Genomic DNA, 20,684 nt, shown 5'->3' on the forward strand with positions numbered 1-20,684 from the left:
GTTACTGGTGTCCTGTAGGTGTTGGAATGGCCAGCATCTTCAAAAAAGCAACTTTGAGTACCACTTTGTTACATTGTATTATAGGATGACAGTGCTATGAAGAGACTTGTGCTTTATTTATTTTTTAAAAAGATTTTATTTATTTATTCATGAGAGACACAGAGAGGCAGAGACAGAGGCAGAGGGAGAAGCAGACTCCCTGTGGGGCACCCAATGCGGGACTTGATCCCAGGGCCCCCGGATCATGATGTGAGCCAAAGGCAGATGCTTAACCACTGAGCCACCCAGGCACCCCGGGACTTGTGCTTTAAAGGAGTATCATCCTTTCCCATTCCGGTGTCTTTCAGTGTGTTGTGCAGACACTTTGCCTTGTGATCTCCTTTGGTGCCAGGGTGCGCCACTCAGGAATTCTCCTGAATCAGAATCTTTGGATATAAGGCCCAGAAATCCTCATTTAAAATGTTTATTTACATGATTCTTAATCATGGGAAAGTTTAAGAACCAGGCCTTCTTTTCAAAAAGTTAGGTTTTGTGCAAGTTGCAGTACTAGAAATGAATATGACTCACCCTGGTTACAATTCTGTGTATGTTTCGTTTCTGATAAAGAATGATTAAAAAAAAAAAAAAGCCAAGTGCACTTGTAACTCTCTCCTGTCTGATTAGGGAAGGGTTCTGGGATCCTCCTTTTATGCCCATGTATTTTGTTAGTTGTATTACATTTAGGTAACTGCTTTTATTATTATTTTTTACTCTACCCTATTTCCCCAGTAGTTTAGGAATTAGTAACTTTACTAATGTAAGCATCTTACTGACGTGGCTTCTGAGTATTTTGAGAATTACTTTGGGATGATAAACAGAAACTTGAACCATGCATCTTTGAATGAGCTGTTGAAAGTTATTTCTGGCTTTTTCCACAGACTTTGTGGTGAAGAGGGCTGTGTTGCTTCCTAGCAAAGTGTCAGAATGTTCTCTTCCAGCATACTGGCTTGCTTTCCCTGTTCCTGTTCCCTGCTTTCCTCATCCCTGCTTTGTAAGCTGGGAGCATACATGACAGGAGTAAAGATTTGTCCCCCTCTGATTTTTAGGAAAATTCTACTTCATCATTGAGCTCGGGGAAGTCGTCCACCGCTCCATTCATATTAAATAGGATTACAGATACCTTGTAAAAAGATATCTTATTATTTTCTTACTTCTTAAAGGAATGTGTGAAACAGGATATGGGATTTTCATAATGAACATTTTTTTAAATGGGTGGGGGTTGGTGATTATTTAACTCTGGAGAGAGACACACCTGCAAGTTTCCCTTTTTATGTTGCCTTTTAAAGAATACTGTCTCAAAGAACAAGAAATGACTTCTATTTCATAAAATTAATTAAAAACAGGGATTCCTGGGTGGTGCAGCGGTTTGGCGCCTGCCTTTGGCCCAGGGCACATCCTGGAGACCCGGGATCGAATCCCACGTCAGGCTCCCGGTGCATGGAGCCTGCTTCTCCCTCTGCCTATGTCTCCGCCTCTCTCTCTCTCTCTCTCTCTCTCTCTCTCTGTATGACTATCATAAATAAAAAAAAAATTAAAAAAAAAAAACAAAATTCAGTGGAACTAGCCACATTTTAAAGAACTCATTAGCCCTATGTCACAAATGACTACTGGATTGGACAGTGGTAATAGAGATCATTTTTACCATTCCAGAAATTTCTCTAGGACAGTGCTGTAGTAGATTGGCCATTTTTAAGGAGAGGGGTAAATGAAAGAGCAGAATAAAAGACCCGAGTTTCCACCCTTATTTCTATAATGTAACTTTTCCTGTCTTTTTGAACCCTTGGTTATAAGTCAAAAAAAGGTCTGTTGTTTTGAGTATCACTACTTTGACCCAGTTTTTTAATGTTGATTTCTGTTTCCCAGGCTGGCAGTGATGGTGAAAGCATAGGAAACTGCCCCTTTTCGCAGAGGCTCTTCATGATTCTTTGGCTCAAAGGAGTTGTATTTAGTGTCACAACCGTGGACCTGAAGAGGTAAGAGTTTATGGTTTGAAATCAACTTAAATTGAGTATATGCTGTTTTCAGTTTGATCCTCTCCCCAGTCCTCACTTTGTGTGCATATGTTCTCTAAAGGAAATGAATATATTTATTAAAGTTCAGCTTATTTGTGGATACATTTAACTTGTATAAGTATTCATAACTCACATTGTCAATAAATCGCATTTACTGGCTGTTCAGAATGTATTGTGTGTTTACAAGAGCAGCATCAGAAGAAGCTAAGTTTTAGTGTGGATGCAGGGAAATTTTTGACTTTTCAGTGTGAATGTGGAGCTATGAAGAACTTTCTCAGCAGACAACTTCTTGGTTTAAAATGTGCTGAACACATGGTGTATATTATCTAGTTCCTTAAAGACAAGAGTGGGATTTTAGGAGAATGATTACCACTGTGGTCTGTTTCATTTATTCTACTTTTCAGGGAGTAGTAGGAATAGTAGTAGTAGTAGGAATTTTCTATAATATGATTTTCACCTTATTTGGTTAAATATAAGAGCAGTTATCCGGTGCCCTGTGATTGTTCTTACTCATTGAAGAGTTCTTTCTTACCTTCTCTCCATAGACCAAAGTGGAGAGGGCTGAGAAGAGCTCTGATAAATAGTAAGCTCCTTTTACTCAGGAGCTTCTGTTCTTCCTTAGCAAACAGATTTGAGGTGAAGAACATTCATACTTCGGGAAAAGAAGAGATTTAAATCAAGGGTTAAGAAAAGTTATACTAACAGGAAATCTAGGCTTGGGCAGTGGAAATGTATGCCTCTTGACACCAGTGCAACAATATGGTTTGTTGCTTATTTTTTAAGCATATCAGTCACGAACAGTGTCCAGGTAAAAATATGGGCAAGCTGTCACTTGATGGGTATGGAATCCATGCATGGTATACCTCAGGGTGTCACCAAGTGAGCCTTATCTGGGAGTTGTCATCCCATTCTCAGTTGTTGGCTAGCATTCCCTGGACTTCTGTCTTTTCCTTAAACTTTATTGTTACTGCTAGTGAACTTATTTGAGATTTTGGAGACTTAAGATTTATTTATTGAAAATAAGCCGTCCAGGAACCCCTTTCATTATGCATATGAACGCAGAGGTAAGCCTCTGGGGATAGTGAGAGTTAAAACTACAGGTTCTTTCAAAGATATGCCTACCTCATATAGGACAGAGCTGCTATAAGAATGAAATAATTCATGTAGTTACCCTTCTATTACCGTTTTTTTCCTACATGCATTCAAAAAGGAAGTTTCTCAATGTAACTTCTAAAAATAGACCATGCTACCAGACACACACCCTTACTGTGTCTTAAAATACATGGATTTTTTTCTATTCCATTTTTGGCTTGGAGCAAGTGAGTTGACTGCCATGCTTCAAAAAAGCCTTCTTTGAGCAGCTCAACACAGGGCTTGATTGTGGTCCATACCAGTGATGGTGCCATGAACGAGGAGAATTTGGTTCAGGAAAGGAAGTGAACTCAGAATGGCTGTTACACTTTTCCTGTACAAGTGTACTGGATTTTTGAGGATTTGTATAAGAGTAATATACCCCTCATGTAAAAAGTGACACATGGGAAGTAGGATGAAAGCTGCAGGACTTTCTGATTAGTCAGTGTCACCATTCAAAGATGTCTGTTTTCTAGGGCTTTGTGTAAAATCAACAGAGAGCACTTAAAATTGGAGCCTATATTTCTTAGTTTTCTCTAGAAATCTTAAGTCTGTGATACATCTGAAATATGCTTCTCAAGGGTAGTTAAAAGTATATAGGTAGTATATGATAATGAATCCCCTGCATCCCCAGACCCTGGACATCAACTTCCCCTTCACAGATAGCACTGCATTTAGATTTGGTCTTTATCCTTCCAGACCTTTTCTATGAATTTAGACACTTATAATCTTGAGTAAGATTTCAAGAGAGTGAATATTGGCTCAAAAAACCATTGTAAGATAAAGTTGAACAGAAGAGTAAGACATTCCATAGTAAAAAGTACCTTTCGTAAAATCTGAACTTTAAAAGTTTAGGTATAACTGCTTTTATAAAACCATGGGGGAGAAAGTGCCTCTAGTGCTTACTTTCTTGCTTTTCCTGGTAATTGCTAATTCCTTGGTAAAGAGTACTGATCGCAGAACAAACCGGTAGAGAGCAATAAGATTCAATTGAGAGCTATTTAGAGGCCCACTCTGTGCTCTGAGAAAATTATTGTTACATGACATTTCATCCATAAAACAAGCTAGTTTCTAGTTCTGGCACCATGTGACATGTTCTCTTTGAATCTCAATTGGTTTTAATGACTATGCTGGTGGTATTCATGTACCACTGTGAGGCCTGGAACAATCTCCCATTGCTTGCCTGCAAGTGCTGACTTAATGCTTTAGTGGGAGTCATTTCTAAACCTCATTTTCTGTTCATGCTGCAATTGTATTATAGAACTTGTAGGTTAAAAAAGAGAAAAAGTGCCCAGGCTTCAGAAGGAATATATCCACCATTTTAGCAGTCTTCAGATAAATATAAATAAAAATATTAAAATTTGGGGCACATTTAAAGGTGTTATCACATGTCATCAAATGGGGAGCAGTGGATTAGGGATGGAGACCTGGGTCTGTGTGGAGAGAGCCCTGTCACTGAATTTCCTAGCATATTGGGTAAGATGCCTCATCTTTGGAGGTCAGTTACCTTGTTTTTAAATTCAGGAAAAAAGAAGGAAAAGAATTAACATTTCTTCTTCAGTGTCTACTATATGCTAAATAGTGTTCAAGGTACTTTTTACTACTCATCAAACCATGTTCAGGCCTGTTATTGAACAGAATTCATTGTTTTATATCATACTTCCTGCTGACAGTTGCTGGCAGTGATGAAAAGCTTTGAAGACTTCTGCTACCTTTATTATGTCCAGATATTTCTAAATCCATGATCAGCATCTTTAGAGCACAGATAAGCCTGAAAGGCAGGCAAAGAGAAGAAAAAGAAGAAAATGTGACAACAGTAATTGGCACCCCCCTCTTGTCTTTATTTTTCTGACACATGCACACACACCCTTGAGATGCTGACTTGGATATAACTGAGTGTGGCCATATTTTGTCACATATTTGTTAGGTAAGCTTTTCTAGTTTTGAGAAATGAGAGTAGAAATGGTAATTTTAATTAGCTTTTTAGGGGCACCTGGATGGCTCAGTTGGTCAAGCATCTGCCTTCAACTCAGGTCAAGATTCTGGGGTCCAGGGATGAAGCCCTGCATTGGGCTCCCTGCTTGGTGGGGAGCCTGCTTCTTGCTCTCCTCCCTGCTTGTGCTCTCTCTCGCTGTCTTTGTTGCTATCTCTGTCTCTCTCAAATAAATAAAGTCTTAGGAAAAAAAGAAATTAGCTTTTTATTGTAAAAGCAGAGGTATCTGCTATATTACCAGTGAATAAAATCTCTCCTCTATGATGCTCTCTGAGAAAATAAATAAATTGGAGAACACTGCTTTTAAAGAGTCTGGGAAATGTTTACTTCCATTTTTCCATTTTCATCTTATATGCTGAAACTCCCATCCTTTGCATTGTCGCAAATGGTTTTCTTCCACTTCATGTGTCAACATACCACTTGTAAGGTATTGTGTAGGACTCACTTGTACGTTGCCATAATAATAGCATAAAGTTTTGGAAACTTAGTATGATAGTTTAAACTTTAACAATTTTGTAACCATTTAACATATTACTACGGGGCCATAAAACTGATAGTTCTGCATATCTTGAAAGTCATTTGTAAACTCAGAACAAAATCTGATTTCTAAATAGATTCTTCAGGTAGTTTGCTTTCCTTATTGTGTCTCTGTGGTTCCATCCTTTTGAAAACCGTCTTCAGCAAGCTGAGGGATCCAGGTAGTGACAGCAGCGGGAATGACACAGAGAGACTAAATGGAATGGAACAGGTCCGCCTTGTCGAGAAACCCTCCATTTCATGCTTTTGGCCAGTCAGGAGAGTACAAACTCCATTCTTTCCCATTATAAAGCTGACTTGACCTACATGAAGCCCTTGTTAATCCTACAAATCAAGATATGTGTCTCATAAATGCATTAATCTTATGTATACCCGTGTGTGTATGTGTGTCTGTGTGTGTGTGTGTGTGTGTCTGTGTGTGTGTGTGTGTCTTGAGGGCGAGGGGACAGAAACGGACAGATATGGACAGTCATACAGAGAGAGAGAGAGAGAGAGAGAACATGCTTTACTGCCACATCTTTACAGTCTTTTTCAAAATGAATTCAAAGATGATAGATCCTATTGAGGTCACTAAGAGCTGAATTGGAAAAATAGATTATTGGTTAATGTTTTTCTAAACCTATCGGTGTAAACTCTAAACTGTGTTAATAAAATCTCTTAAGAATTATAGGAGCTGTATTTTTGAAACCTTTTAATGGGCGCTGTTTTAACATGATTGCTCTTCAAATTGATATTAAAGTAGACAAAGATTGGGAGGCTTGGCTCTTTGGCTCAGGTCATGATCTCAGGGTCCTGGGATCGAGCCCCACGTTGGGCTCCCTGCTTAGTGGGGAGTCTCCTTCTCCCTCTCCCTTGGCCCTTCCTACCCTGCTCAGGGCATGTTTTTTTTTTTTTTTTTCCTCTCTCTCTCTCTGAAATAAATAAAATCTTTTTTTTAAAAAAAGATAAAGATTTAGCAGTATATCACATGTAATCAAAATAAAATCCTTTAACTGGTTGAATTGGGACACAGACAAATGCTTAATAACTGGGGCCTTGGTGTGTATGTTTTGGCGAATCCATGATTCATTCAGTTGGTGACGTTAGTCAGAATATGACAAACCTAGTGAAGAATAGTTAATAGAGTAAGTATTCTGAAACCAATAAAGGATTTTTGGTGTTAACTTTTTTTCATACTTGCCACACAGCGTCTAGCATTCTCTTGATTTGTGTGAATTTTATGCCTTGAAAATCATACCTCTGAAAGGAACTCAAAAATAGAAATTTTTGGGTCGCCTGGGTGGTTCATTCGGTTAAGCATCTGACTCTTAGTTTCAGCTCAGGTCATGCTCTCAGGATTGTGAGATTGAGCCCTGTATGGAGGCCACCTGGGGCTCTGCACTCAGCAGATTCTCTCTCCCTCCATCCCCCCAACCCTGCTCCTATATGCATGCATGAACACACACACTCTCAAATAAATAAGTAAACTCTTTAAAATATATATATAAGTTCTCCATACTTAGTATTTTCTTCTCCATTTAGCTAGTTACAAGATAAGTCGTCTTTAAGAACCAGCTCCAGTGCCCTATAGCTAGACTGTACTCATTTTATAAGAAGCAGCTGGAGCTGAGCCACCTGCCCAGTGTTCTCCAATTGTTGCAAGTGTACTGAATTAAACTTTAATTGAAGTTAAGCCACTTAAGTTGCTTAAAGTATTAGGTCCCTTGAGGTTCCTTCTAGGCATCCTCTCCCTGTCTCTTGTGTTTGTTTCTCTTTGTTTCCTTCAATGAGAAGCAAATTGGGAGAGAACAGAATAATTTTTTTTCATCTACTCTGACAGAAAAAAAAAAAAAAGACTTCTTAGATAAGTAACATTAAAAATAAGAAAACCCCCAAACGCTGAAGAGTATTTGTGCTCTTATCTCATGGCATGAATTATATGCACTTTGCTTTTTCTAGATGTTACTTAGGGAAATGAGTTTGCATGAATCGTTTATGAAATAACCAAAGATGTCCTGAGATTTTTAGCCATTGCCTATCTACTCGGTTTCATTTCTGTCATACTGCACTTTCTGAAATGTTAAGTTTCTGTGCAGCATCGGTAAAATGAGCTTTTGTGGGTTAAACACAACACCTGAGGCCTTGGAGTGCCAGGTGAGATTCTGCTCGGTTGACGACTTGATACAGCTTCTAAGTCACCTCGTTGCTTGCAACTTGAACAGTTATTTTGAAGTCTGATAATCCATTCAGATGCATCTAAGTTTCTTCTGGAATCTTTTTTCACTTGGAGTAAGGACCTAACATGATTGCCCTTCATCTCAACACTTACCTAGAAAATACAATTATCACCCTTGTTTTTTTGAAAATCGATATAGCCTTTAAGCAGAAACAAAATGGACTGTTCACTAATTACTAATATTAGCAGAAAATTGGTAATCTCATGTCTGGTTTCACTTTACTTATAAGCCTCTTTTAATCATATTTCTTACTACCAGTCAGTTAATGCTAGATAACCAGTTTGGAACCATCAGACACAAGTAGAGTTTTTTTTTTAATTTTTTTTATTTTTATTTATTTATGATAGTCACACACACACAGAGAGAGAGAGAGAGAGAGAGAGAGGCAGAGACACAGGCAGAGGGAGAAGCAGGCTCCATGCACCGGGAGCCCGATGTGGGATTCGATCCCGGGCCTCCAGGATCGCACCCTGGGCCAAAGGCAGGCGCCAAACCGCTGTGCCACCCAGGGATCCCACAAGTAGAGTTTAAAATGGCCAGGCTCATCTCCTGCATAATGCTATGTTAATGTGATACTGAAAGCAGGCATGGATCTCATTTGCATACTTTGACTTAGCTCAATTTTACATACCTTGAACTTCACAGGCAAAACAAGTCTTATATATCGCAGAACAGAGCAGGAAATCCAGAGTTTGTGTTTTCCTTAGTCACATAACTGGTGGATAGCAGAACTATCCAACTTGGGACTTTAACCAAGTCCTTTTTACTCAGTCTTTGGTTCTTCTTCTCTGTCATGCTAACTTTATCCTTCCCCTAATTAATATTTTTATTTGGAGAGCTAAAAGCTGTCATAATTTATTATAGAAATAACAGCTGTTACTTATTTTGCTGGCCTCCTCCCATGGGTTATTATAAAGCATCTATCCCTTTCTTCCCTTTTATTTCACTCTACCCTGTTCATGAAAAAATTATTTGTAAAACATGCAGATGAATGTTATTATTACCTTACATTTAGGCGTTAATGAACTGCTAGCCATAAAAATGTCAGTGGATATATTTTATAATTTTGGAATGAGAAAAGTCCTTTTTTTTTTTTTTTTAAAGATTTGAGAGAGAGAAAACGGGAGGTGGAGGGTGGTGCAGGAAGGGCAGGGAGAGAGAGAATATCCAGCAGACTTGTCTCCTAGCACAGAGCCTGACACGAAGCTCAATCCCATGACCCCAAGTCATGACCTGAGCCAAAACCAAGAGTTGGATGATTAACCTACTGAGCCACCCAGATGTTCCTCCTGCCTTTTTTAAACTTACAATTTGAAACCAGATTTGTACATCCTGAGCTGTTAGGGGTTTGGACCCTTGGTTATGTATAAGGCCTTCGTGAGTTGAAGAGGAAGTATAGTGTAACTGGGAACATCTGTGACTGTTGAGTTAGACTGTGAGGGGGACCTGAAGACCAAAGATGACATGGTCTGGGACCTGCTGGACCTGTTAGTGATCAAAGAACAGGTGGTCAGGGTGAGGAGGAAAAAGGAGTAACCAAACAAACCAAAAAAAAATAAAACCCAGAAACTGACTAGTTCTGACCTGGAGTTAAGTACTTTGTGAATTCCAGGAGTCTCACAGGCATACGTCACTATTTAAATAAACGTGGATCTGGGAGACTTACTCAGCTTTTATGTATTCCAATCATTGTGTGCTCAATTTTACCTTCTCAGACCAAAGTATGTTCAGGAAACGAATCAGAATTGAACATGAAATTTGGCTTTTAAAGATTTTGAACAAAGATTTTGGCTTTTAAAAGACCTCTTTTCCAGCTTAGTTTTTGTGTTTTTTTTTTTTTTTTTAAAGATTTTATTTATTTATTCATGAGAGACACAGAAAGAGGCAGAGACATAGGCAGAGGGAGATGCAGGCTTCCTTCAGGGAGAGCCCGATGCGGGACTCCATCCCAGGATCCTGGGATCATGACCTGAGCCAAACGCAGATGGCTCAACCACTGAGACATGTTGATAGAAAACATGTCTTATTTTTCTTTGGCTTGGGAGGGAGATGGGCTCTAGAGCTTGGATGGATGCGGGGAGGGAGGGCTCGGAGTTAGAAATTTTAGACTAAATGGATAAAGTACATCTTTGTATTTTTGGAATGTAGTCATAGATGAGGCACTTTCCAAACTTCAGTGGGGTGGAGGGAGAAAAAAGGGAGAAGGACAGGGAAGGAATATATGTATAAGACCAAGGAAAATTGATAAGCTGGGATTAGTATAGATTTTGGAGGTACACTCTTTTTGTAAAAATTCTTTTCAATAACAAAGTAGTTCACCTTCATGATACACTTAAAGATATCCTTGTTCAAATTCTGTGCATTTGTGTTAGGGAAGAAAGGGCAATAATAATAGGTGGGGGGAAGTTCTTTGAAGCAGTATATTATAGTGCTTTTTTAAAAGTTTTTTAAAGTTTATCTTTTTAATTATGAAAGTTTTCAAACATAGAAATAGAATAAACTTCCCCTAGCTTCAACTCAGTTATCGAGGTTTTACCCATTTGCTTTGTCCCTTTTATTCTTTTCTGCACCCCCCCGATATGTTTTAAAGCAAATCCCTTGAATCTTGTCATTTCAACACATTTCCAAACGATATGGACATTTTCTTAACCAATCATACTGCCATTATCACGTCTAGTCCCAGCTTATGATCCTGTTTTCCTGGTTATCTCCAAAATATCTTTTTTCTTTGGCTGGTTTGTTCAAATCAGGATCCATATAAATTCTGTTCATTATATTTGGTTATTATGTCTCTTAAATTTTTCTTAATCTGTAACAGTCTCTTCCAACCCCCATTTGTGGCTTTTTCCCCCTCATGCCATTTACTGGTAGAAATCTATTCTGTTGAACTGTACAGTGTCCCAAATTCTGTATTTGGCTGATTGCTTCTTTATGGTATTTAATTTTGTTCTGCGACTCCTCATGTTTCCTGTAAATGAACTTTTTGGTCTCAGAACTCTTCTGTACTCTTAAATTATTGAGGACCTCAAAGAGCTTCAGTTATGTGGGTTATATCTATCTACTTTACTGTATTAAAAATTGAAGCTGTGAAATTTTAATAATATTTACTAATTAGAATAATCAGGAACCTATTATTTATTATCACAAAATATGTTTTCATTAAAACTGTATTTTCCAAAACAAAATTAGAAGAGTGGCATTGTTTTACATTTTTGTACATCTCTAATGTTTGCCTTAAAAGAAGATAGATTCTCATGTCTGTTTCTGTATAAATCACTTTGTGATACCACACAATAAGTAGCCTGTGGAAAACTCTACTATATAGGCATAAGAGAATGAGGTGGAAAAAATAAATGATGTATTAGTGTTATAAGAATCGTTTTGACCTCATGGACCAGCTGGTGAAAGGGTCCCCTAGATCATACTTTGAGAGCAGCTGTCCTAAGAAGCTTGATTCTGGATTCAGGTTCAACTTTTTTGGTAAGAATACTTCATAGATGTGATATATGCTTTGTATTTTATCATTAGGATACACATACTATATGATCATTATTATTGATCCTAGGATTCACTGGTAGGCTTGGGTGAGCCATTTTGCTTTTGAATAGAGTGGTACCAGCATTCCTTGCTATTAGTAGTTGTAAGTTTCCAGTATCACCATCTTTATCAGGATTCTGTGTATTTTCAGTTTTTCCTAATTAATAGGGAAATGTCATCATAGTTTACTCTTGAATTTCTTTGGTAATTGTTTTTTTACATTGTCCCATGTATTCACTTATTTTATTCGTTATATATCAATTTCTTTGGACTCCTATCTGTTTGACTTGTTAATGGCTTTTTAATGAATTTGGACAAAATTCTTATCTAGTATGTATTTTGAGCCTTTCTTATTCACTATTCACTTTCTATCTTAACTCTGGTTATGCTGTCTTTTATATACTGAAGTCATTTGGTGATATTTTTCCTTGTTGAGTGTGGACTTCTAGGAAAATGAAAATTGGTGCAGTTGAATTTGGAATCTCACAGTTGGAAAGGACTGTAAAAATCAGCTGCTCTCTTCTTCCTTATTTTACAAAGAAAAGACCTAGAGGCGTTATGGTTTACTCATCTTTACACAATAAGTTGATGCTAGAGTTCTTTCTTTCTTTCCTTCTTTATTTTTGAGAGAGAGAGAGGAGAGTGAGCAAGCATGATTTGGGAAGGGCAGAGGAAGCGAGAGAATCTTAAGCAGGTTCCACACCCAGCATGGATGGAGCCTGACCCAGGGCTGGATCTCATGACTGTGAGATCATGACCTGAACCAAATCAGGAGTTGGATGCTTAACTGACGGAGCCACCCATGGAGCCCCCATTTCTTACTCATTTTTATATACTTAAACATTTAGAACCACTCTGAGTACTTCAAGTATTGTTGCCTTTCCAGAGTAAAAAATGATCCAATTTTGACTGCTTTGCCTAACAGGAAGCCTGCAGACCTGCAGAACTTGGCTCCTGGGACCCACCCACCATTTATAACTTTCAACAATGAAGTCAAAACGGATGTAAATAAGATTGAAGAATTTCTCGAAGAAGTCTTATGCCCTCCCAAGTGAGTATCAAAGAAGATATGCATGGAAATACTGCCATCTCTGTAAAGCTTGATCTTTTCTGACCCTTAGGGATCCTTTGGATGGTACTGAAGTTAAATTTTTACAGAATTAAGTTGCAGTGACTAGGGCTTCATTCGTTATAATTAATACTACACAGATGTCAGAAGTGGCTTCTGGCTAGGCCAATAAGTCTAGGTAGGAATGTGATTAAGCTATAGAGTATACATTGAAAATAGGTTTAGGACATGGGAGATGGGTTAGGAAAGACTGGTTATTTGAGGAGTATTGGCCCCAGACTGAGAGAGTAGTTTAGGGAGAAGAGATGGGAAAAGACAGGTTCACACTGAACCTAGCCAGGATGTCTAAGCAAGAGTGTGGTGCAGGTTGCTGGGGTATTTCTTATTAGACCATTTTAAAGGTAACTATCAAACTGTCACCCAGGGGAAATGACTTTTAGACTGTGTCCCTGGGATTTAGTTTTTATTTATGTATTTCTTTGAAGTTCTAGATTCCTAGGTCCTCCTGCACATTAGTCCACATGGTTAATGATTTTCAAGTACTCAACTATTTCCTATAATGTGAAGTATGTAATGGACTGTAATGACAGTTACCTGAATTGTAAATGTGCAGTTTTGTATCAGGCAGTTTGTATCTTGGCATAGGTTCAATGCATTATGGATTTTTTTAAGGCTTTTCCAGTTTTATTATCCTGAAAACTGAAATATTTTTCTTCTGGCCCAAGTCTTTTTTGCTAGTTGCTTTGATTTTTACTGTCCATATCCAGAAAAATTTCCCAGGAATGGGATTATTGGGTCAGAGGGTTCTAAAATAATTAGTTACTCAGAATTCACTCATCCATTTATTTTACTAGGCAGTAAAGCCTTATGAATACAGTAGTGAATAAGACCTAATTCCTACCCTCGGAAAGCTCAATCCAGTATGGGTGGAGAAGTGGTGGTGGCAGTGGTGAAGGAAAGTGAGTGGAATCAGGAAAGGCTAAAAAAGATGTAACACTTGGATTAAGCTTTAATTAACAAAAAGGGACATGAAGGAACGACGAGCACTCCAGGCTTTCTTCAACTGTATGAACAACAATGGTAATTATTCCTTCTTGCTATTTTTCTCAGAGGTAATGGACATTAAGATAACGGTGGAACTAATATCAAAATATTCTGGTTTCTTGGCAACCAGTGCTCTGTAAGACATATCATAGCTTTTTGAATTGGACCTTGAAAATAAGCATTTTCTTTCTTCTTCTTTTTAAATTTCTACACCCACATTGGGGCTCAAACTTAGAAACCTGAGAACCCTGAGAGCAAGAGTTGGACGCTCCACCCACTGAGCCAGTCAGGCACCCCCAAGATAAATGTTTTCACTTTGCTTTTTATATATAGAAATTTCAGCTTGATTTTGTTTGAGCATATTCATAGAGATACTTTAACCAGAGATGGTCCTTTCTTTCAGTTTAAATAATCTAATTCAAAACTTCGAGATCTTTCTATTCTAAAGTGTTCACAATGTGCTAAATTCTCCCTAAGAGTATTTTCCCTTTTTTAAAAAAAAAAAAAAATTTAATCATGCTAAGTGTACTCTTTAATCCCCATCCCCTATTTCTGTTATTTTCCTTGCTTTTATGTTGTTTATATTCTGAAGAGAGTTTCTAAAGTTTTAAAATTTTACTTCATTTCTAGAAGGGAGTATTTTTGATGTTGCCTCTGCTGTTATTAACTAACATTCAAGTGTGAATTATGTGCCATGAACTGTGCATTGTGGATTATTTTGTGGATTATCTCTCTCTTCTCAAAGACTATGGAGAAACTGAAGACGAGGAATCTAAGTAGAGTGTCCTAGTTTTACAGTTACTGGTGGCAGAGCTGGCATACTTCAGAACCAGGCCTGTAAGACTTCAAAAACTCCTGTTTCTTCTATTTTTCCCTTCCCATTTTTCTCTTTTTTAATTTGTTGAGTTTGACTTTTCCAAGAGAGGTGAAATGTAAGTCTTTAATTGGGATTGTGCTTTAGCGAGTGTAAAATTGCAGGCTAGCTCAAGCTTGGAGGAAAGGCAGGAAAGAAGTCAAAGATAGTGTTCTGTGAGGAGCACATGGGACTGAAAGTGATTGTCAAACTTAAATGTAATGAATTCTCTTTAAGAAATAGGTGAGGCTTAAAAAAAATTAAAAAAAAAGAAATAGGTGAGGCTTAACTTCTGATGAATTTTTATTTATTTATTTTTTTTTAAAAGAGAGAGAGTACATGCCCATGTGTGCATAGAGGTGGAGGGGAGGGACAGAGGGAGAGAGAGAGTCTCAAGCAGACTGCTGAGCGCAGAGCCTGAGAGGCTTGAGATCACAACCTGAGCCGAAATCAAGAGTTGGACATTTAACCGTTGTTCTGGCCCTACCCAGATGCCCCCTGATGAGTTTTTATTTCTGTGCAGTGGAACGGCGTGTTTAGATTGGGAGTGCCTTCCCCTTACTGGGCCCTGCAGCCCCTGGTGTGACTCTGCTGATGGTCAGCAGAGTCTCTCTCTGTCATGCAGAATTGTTTCTAAGGAGGAGAGGGAGAAAGGTCTTTCCAGGACCACGATGAGCATTGCTTTCTCTTTCCTGTGTTCTAGGACATTCGGGGACCATCCTGGCTCTCTGCTTTTCCCCCTTGAGGACAAGGAGGTATTCAGGTCCTTAACTACTGCTGATCCTCCTCATACTCTGATTGAGAGCCTTCTTGTTTTTAGATCGACTAAAGAGAGAAGGCAGAGGAGTTGCACAAGCTGGCACATGAGAATCTAGCATTTCTAATAACATGTTTTTGGCATTTGATTACCCTGAGAACAGAGTGTTTTTGTGTGAGCACTTCCGATTCAATCATGACAAAGATAAACATGGGCAACTACTTGCTCTAGAGTTGTTCAGACTCTAGAGATTAGTGAAGAGCTTAAAAGCAAGGAGCTTTTGCGGGTCTGTGTAACTAGCATACGTAGAAAAAGCTTTCTTTTCCTCTGGGAACAGTATTTATAAACATATATTTAGTTCCCCTTGCTGGAGTGTAGGAAGTACTTTACTCAAAAAAGCTTGCTTGCTTGTTTGCTTGCTTTCCTTTTTTTTTTTTTTTTTTAAGATTTAAGATTTTTATTTATTTATTCACAAGAGACAGAGAGAGAGGCAAAGACACAGGCAGAGGGAGAAGCAGGCTCCATGCAGTAAGCCCGATGTGGTACTCAATCCTAGGACCCTGGGATCATGCCGTGAGCCAAAGGCAGATGCTCAACCGCTAAGGCACCCAGGTGTTCCCCAAAAAAGCTGTCAAAAAAGCTTTGAAACTTGAATGTTAAACTGAAGCAGACAGTGTTGTGTGACTAACTTAACTGATGAAAGGATAGAAGGGTAGAGGAAGTTAGTTTTGGAGAAGAGCCCTATAAATATGTTAGTAAACCTTTTTTTTATTTTTTAAGTGAGAAATACAATGAAAGTTGAATTTACACGGATAACTGAATGGCTTGTATAATCAGACTTTATCCTTAAATTCGCATGAGAAAGAAAATGTCTGAGATCTTTCCTAAAAGGATGGAAATATTCTTAGCTAGTCTTACTGTTAATAGTCTATGATGTAATACAGAATAAAGGATGGACCTGAAAGCTTGCATGCCCTGAATGCTTATGCCCATGGTATTGTTGGCCAGTAGCCTTTTATTAATTATTTGCCTGCCTTTTGTTAAATGTTGAAACGAGGTTCTCAGTCATTGAAAAGTTTTTCTTTATCAAGCTATTTGGGAAAGTGAATACCGATGAATTACCAAATTCCTTGTTTGGGGGGAACGTAAAATAAGCTGGCAACTGATTTAGGACCTCTTGGTTTAGAATTTGATTTATCTTTCAGAGAACCTGATCTGTAGTAAAACTAAAACTAAAACAGCACTGGGTGGCAGGGCAGCCGGACTTGGGGACAGGAAACCTGAGTTTTAGTTTGATGATACTTTTAACTAAAGACCTTGGAGTCCCAAGTATGTAAGCTTTCTGGAATATAATTTCCTTTCAAGCAAAATGAGAGTTCGAAGCGAATGGTCTCTTATAGCTTTAGTATTGTATGCATTAAATTAATAATATAAACTTAAATGGTTTGTCTTGGAGAAGAATAGGGCATGTTTAATCTGCTCTAGAGAACAGTGGTGTTTGTTTTTTTAAAAAAGAATTGTAACAGCATTTGTTTTCAGATGAATAAGGGTATGCTGATTGCAAATCCTTCTTCATTCTTACCTGTTAATTAAAACAGATCTTTAGTAAATATGCTTCTATATGCTTATCATTACAACCCTGCACTTACTATAATGCCTGACACAAAGTAGACTTTTAATAATTAGAATAAATGAATATATGTAAACAACAGATATATAAATGATCTGTAGTTTAAGCCTGTCTTCAAGACTTATTCATTAGAAACAATAGGTACTACTAAATAGTGGTTGGAGAAGAATAATAATTTTGGAAACTTGACTAGAGGAAGACCTAGATGTATTGAAGAGGCACTTAGGTTCCTTGTTTGGAATGAGTCAATGAAGTTACTGTATTATAGGCAGTAAAAACATTTAAACTGGAGGCTGGTTGTTTTTATAGTTAAGGGAAATTCAGGAATGTTGAACCTGGAATTAACTCTTTTAGCCCAAGTAGGGGAAAAAAAAAGAAAACAGAGGATAAGTTTTTCCATAGTTAAGGAGGGGAAGGGGGCGGGAAATATATATATATGTATATAATATACGTGATATATAATATATATAATTAGTATATATAATATACTCATGAAATTCATTTACTATAATTCACTGAAAAATTTGTTGTATAAAAATTTTTGTTTACAAAAGAAATCTTTAAGTTTAAAAATGGAGAGATATTAAAAGGGATGATAAATTGAGCATGTAAATACTTGATATTTTATAATCTCCTCAATGTAGTCCTATGTCCAGTTTTTTAGATATATCTTTCCTTGAATTCAGAATTGCATATGTAAAAATAATGAATAAAAAAAGCTAACCAGAAACTACAGCTTGCAACTGAACTGAATCTTCCTAAAAATACCTCACCTTCATTTTTTTTTATTTAAAAAAAGTGACAAGAGAGCACCCTAAAATATATGAAGAAATCTAAATTACTAGTTTTTTTTTTTAATTTTTATTTATTTATGATAGTCACAGAGAGAGAAAGAGAGAGAGGCAGAGACATAGGCAGAGGGAGAAGCAGGCTCCATGCACCGGGAGCCCGACGTGGGATTCGATCCCGGGTCTCCAGGATCGCGCCCTGGGCCAAAGGCAGGCGCCAAACCGCTGCGCCACCCAGGGATCCCTAAATTACTAGTTTAATGTAAGATTGTTTTTCCAGTGTCTTAACTGCCCCAAGTCCATCTTCCCATGGAATTTTACAGGGCCTTGGAGTAGATGAATCTTCCCTAAAATGGTGCTAACGGTCTAAATTCCTGTGGAGCTGACTCCCAGTGGGTGTAGCTCTGCTGAAGGGACAAGGGGGAGCTGAGCCTTTTTACATGTATTTTCCCATTTGAGAAAGGTATATATATACTGAGTCCAGTGTGTTTGGAATTTAAATATGTAAAGTTTACATTTGTGTGGTTGAAAAAAAAACTGTGGGTCATGAGTTTTGTTTTCAAAGTAGATAAACTGTAATAACAGAACAGAGCACTCATTAGCAAAATTCCCAACATCTTATTGTTCTGTTGCTCAGTACCACCCTTACCATATCTAATATTTGGGAGGTTCTGGAAAATCCCAAATGTGTTTTGAAATCAGTGATCTGCTTCCTGCTGTTTTTGTCTTTAAACTACTGTGCATGACCAAGATGCCTGCTTTTCCCTGCTGTCAGGGTTCTCTGGTCCTACTGCACGGGGGGGGGGTTCAGCACCTATTCCTGGCACATATCAAGAATCTGATTGGCATTTCTGTCTTGAGAAAACTCATAGTTGAAATGTGGCTAGCTCAGTGAAGGGAGTGAATTTTTAACCTTATATAACACATGTTCATTTAAATTCATATTCAAATAGCTACAAATCACTAACAGCTACTATATTGGAAATTCAGATATAGAATATTTCCATCATTACAAAAAGTTCTTTTGGACTGTGCTGCTCTAGAGTTCTCTAAGATGCCCATTGGTTTGGCACATACCTCTGAACAAGTAGACTGTTTCCCCAGCATCCTAATTTATAAAAATGAGGTAGAGTGCAGATGCCTTAAGGTTGCCAAGAATATTAATATGCGAACAAAAACACTGTGCAGAGCTTTGTTTCCTAAGGGAAAAACAAATCTTAAAAATATATAGAAAACAGATGATGGCATTTCTCAGAGTAAAAACTGTTAAATGATGTCTAGTAATTGCTAGCACAATGGTTTGTTGATGGAGAGAACTTAACTGATGTATCTTTGGAGGATCTATAATTCATTTTCACTTTTCCCCCCCTAGGTACTTGAAGCTTTCACCAAAACACCCAGAATCAAATACTGCTGGAATGGACATCTTTGCCAAATTCTCTGCATATATCAAGAATTCAAGGCCAGAGGCTAATGAAGGTAAACAACCCAAATGATTGGATTACCACTGCAGATAAACCAAACCAAACCAAACCAAACCAAACAAACAAACAAAAAAAACCCAAAAACAAAAAAACAACCCATATAAATCCAAAAAATCCTGTTATGGCAGTGATCATAAATGAATACTCTGGAGTCCAGACCTTCGCGTTAAGTATTAAAACCTGGCTTTCAAAGTTGATCAGAGAGTTGATGATAAACCAGGGTAAGTCCTTAAATTGGTGTTTTCTTGTTTCTGGCTAGTGGGACAGTGCCTACCTAGCATCTAGTGGATATATGATACAGTGTTTATTGAATTAATTTTTTTTCATGTTCTTCTGAGAACTTACCATGAAGGGGGAGCTATACAAAGAATTAGCTAGCGGTGCATCAGAAACAGTGGATCATGTGGTGGTGGTTTGGAAATAGATTGAAATAACTTCATGTTAGTTCTTACTAATCTCTCATAGCCTAAAATCAGCCTGGGTGGATTTTTGTGATACTTATCCTTAAAGAGCAATTTTGAGAGTCACTCTAAGAGAGTTATTTATACTCCCCCGTCTTCCCTGATTTCTCTGCATTCTAAAATAGGATTTTAGTTTAAATCCTATTTTCATGGTGAGAATTGTTCAGTGTAGTACAGATACAAATTCCTTCTTTTATTTATTAGAGGACAGACACTATCTTATTATTTTGCTACCAAACTTATATATGCTGAAGGGAGAAGCCTCTTTGAAAGAGGTCCCATTTAATGAATCTTGTCTTAACTCTGCCATTCAGTAATTTATCTTCTCTTTGAGATGATAAGCATCATTCTCTCTGGGTAAAACTCTCTAGAGAGAACATTAGTGTTTAATTAAAAGTAATTACAGTAACTAAAACTCCAGCTCCTAAAGACACTTTAATCCATCATGGTATTAGATAGTTTGGTGGCTTGGGTACAGTTCTTTTGGGTAGAAGTTTATGGCTGCAAATGAACAAGAAAACCAAAGGGACAAAATTATCAGTGCTGGTTAAGCAAGAATAAACATCTTTTAACAAATGGAAACACTTGCTGATTTCCTTATGTTATTTCAGTTGGCAGAGTTCCAAGCTCTTCAGGCTAGTATTTTTTTTATTATTAAATTTTAAAATTGCAGCATTTTATAATTTAGTATTGAATTTCAAGGGATTCTGGGATAATATTCACTGCATGAGAGGTTTTTCTACAGCAGAAGGAAAGAGGGAAAAGCTGTAGTGTCCAGGCCTGGCTTAGAGTTAATCAGTGTGTTCCAGTAGCTGCCTCGGTTTGGAAAACAACTTTCCTAAGTAATTGGCTTTTTTTCTGTTTCAGTCTAAGCATTTTATACGCTAAACAGTTACTTCGGAGCCCCTCCTGTCAGCAGACAGTACCTTTCCTTTGTACCCTTCCTTCCTGCAGGTGACTGTTCTTCTCAAGAAGCCATCCTTTTATAACCAGAACCTTCTGTCCATGGTTCCTGGATGCCTTGAATTAAATTCATAATGTTTTTATTTCTCTGTGTAGCTTTTGGAAGCTGGAGGGTGGTTGAATTTCTTTAGACACTTGGTGGGGAGGAAAGGGGAATAAAATGTGTTTGC

General features: G+C 37.8%; 1 protein-coding gene across 1 annotated transcript in view; it reads left to right on the forward strand.

Annotated features, from left to right (window-relative positions):
* The window catches only part of CLIC4 (chloride intracellular channel 4), a 71,321-nt gene that overhangs the window by 35,220 nt on the left and 15,417 nt on the right, over positions 1 to 20,684 (forward strand). The window contains exons 2-4 of the mRNA XM_055331695.1: positions 1,903 to 2,012; positions 12,391 to 12,516; positions 18,979 to 19,085. Coding sequence (XP_055187670.1) covers positions 1,903 to 2,012; positions 12,391 to 12,516; positions 18,979 to 19,085 — 343 coding nt within the window. The remainder of the gene's footprint in view (positions 1 to 1,902; positions 2,013 to 12,390; positions 12,517 to 18,978; positions 19,086 to 20,684) is intronic.

Source organism: Nyctereutes procyonoides, unplaced genomic scaffold, assembly GCF_905146905.1.
Source record: "Nyctereutes procyonoides isolate TBG_1078 unplaced genomic scaffold, NYPRO_anot_genome, whole genome shotgun sequence".
NCBI lineage: Eukaryota > Metazoa > Chordata > Mammalia > Carnivora > Canidae > Nyctereutes > Nyctereutes procyonoides.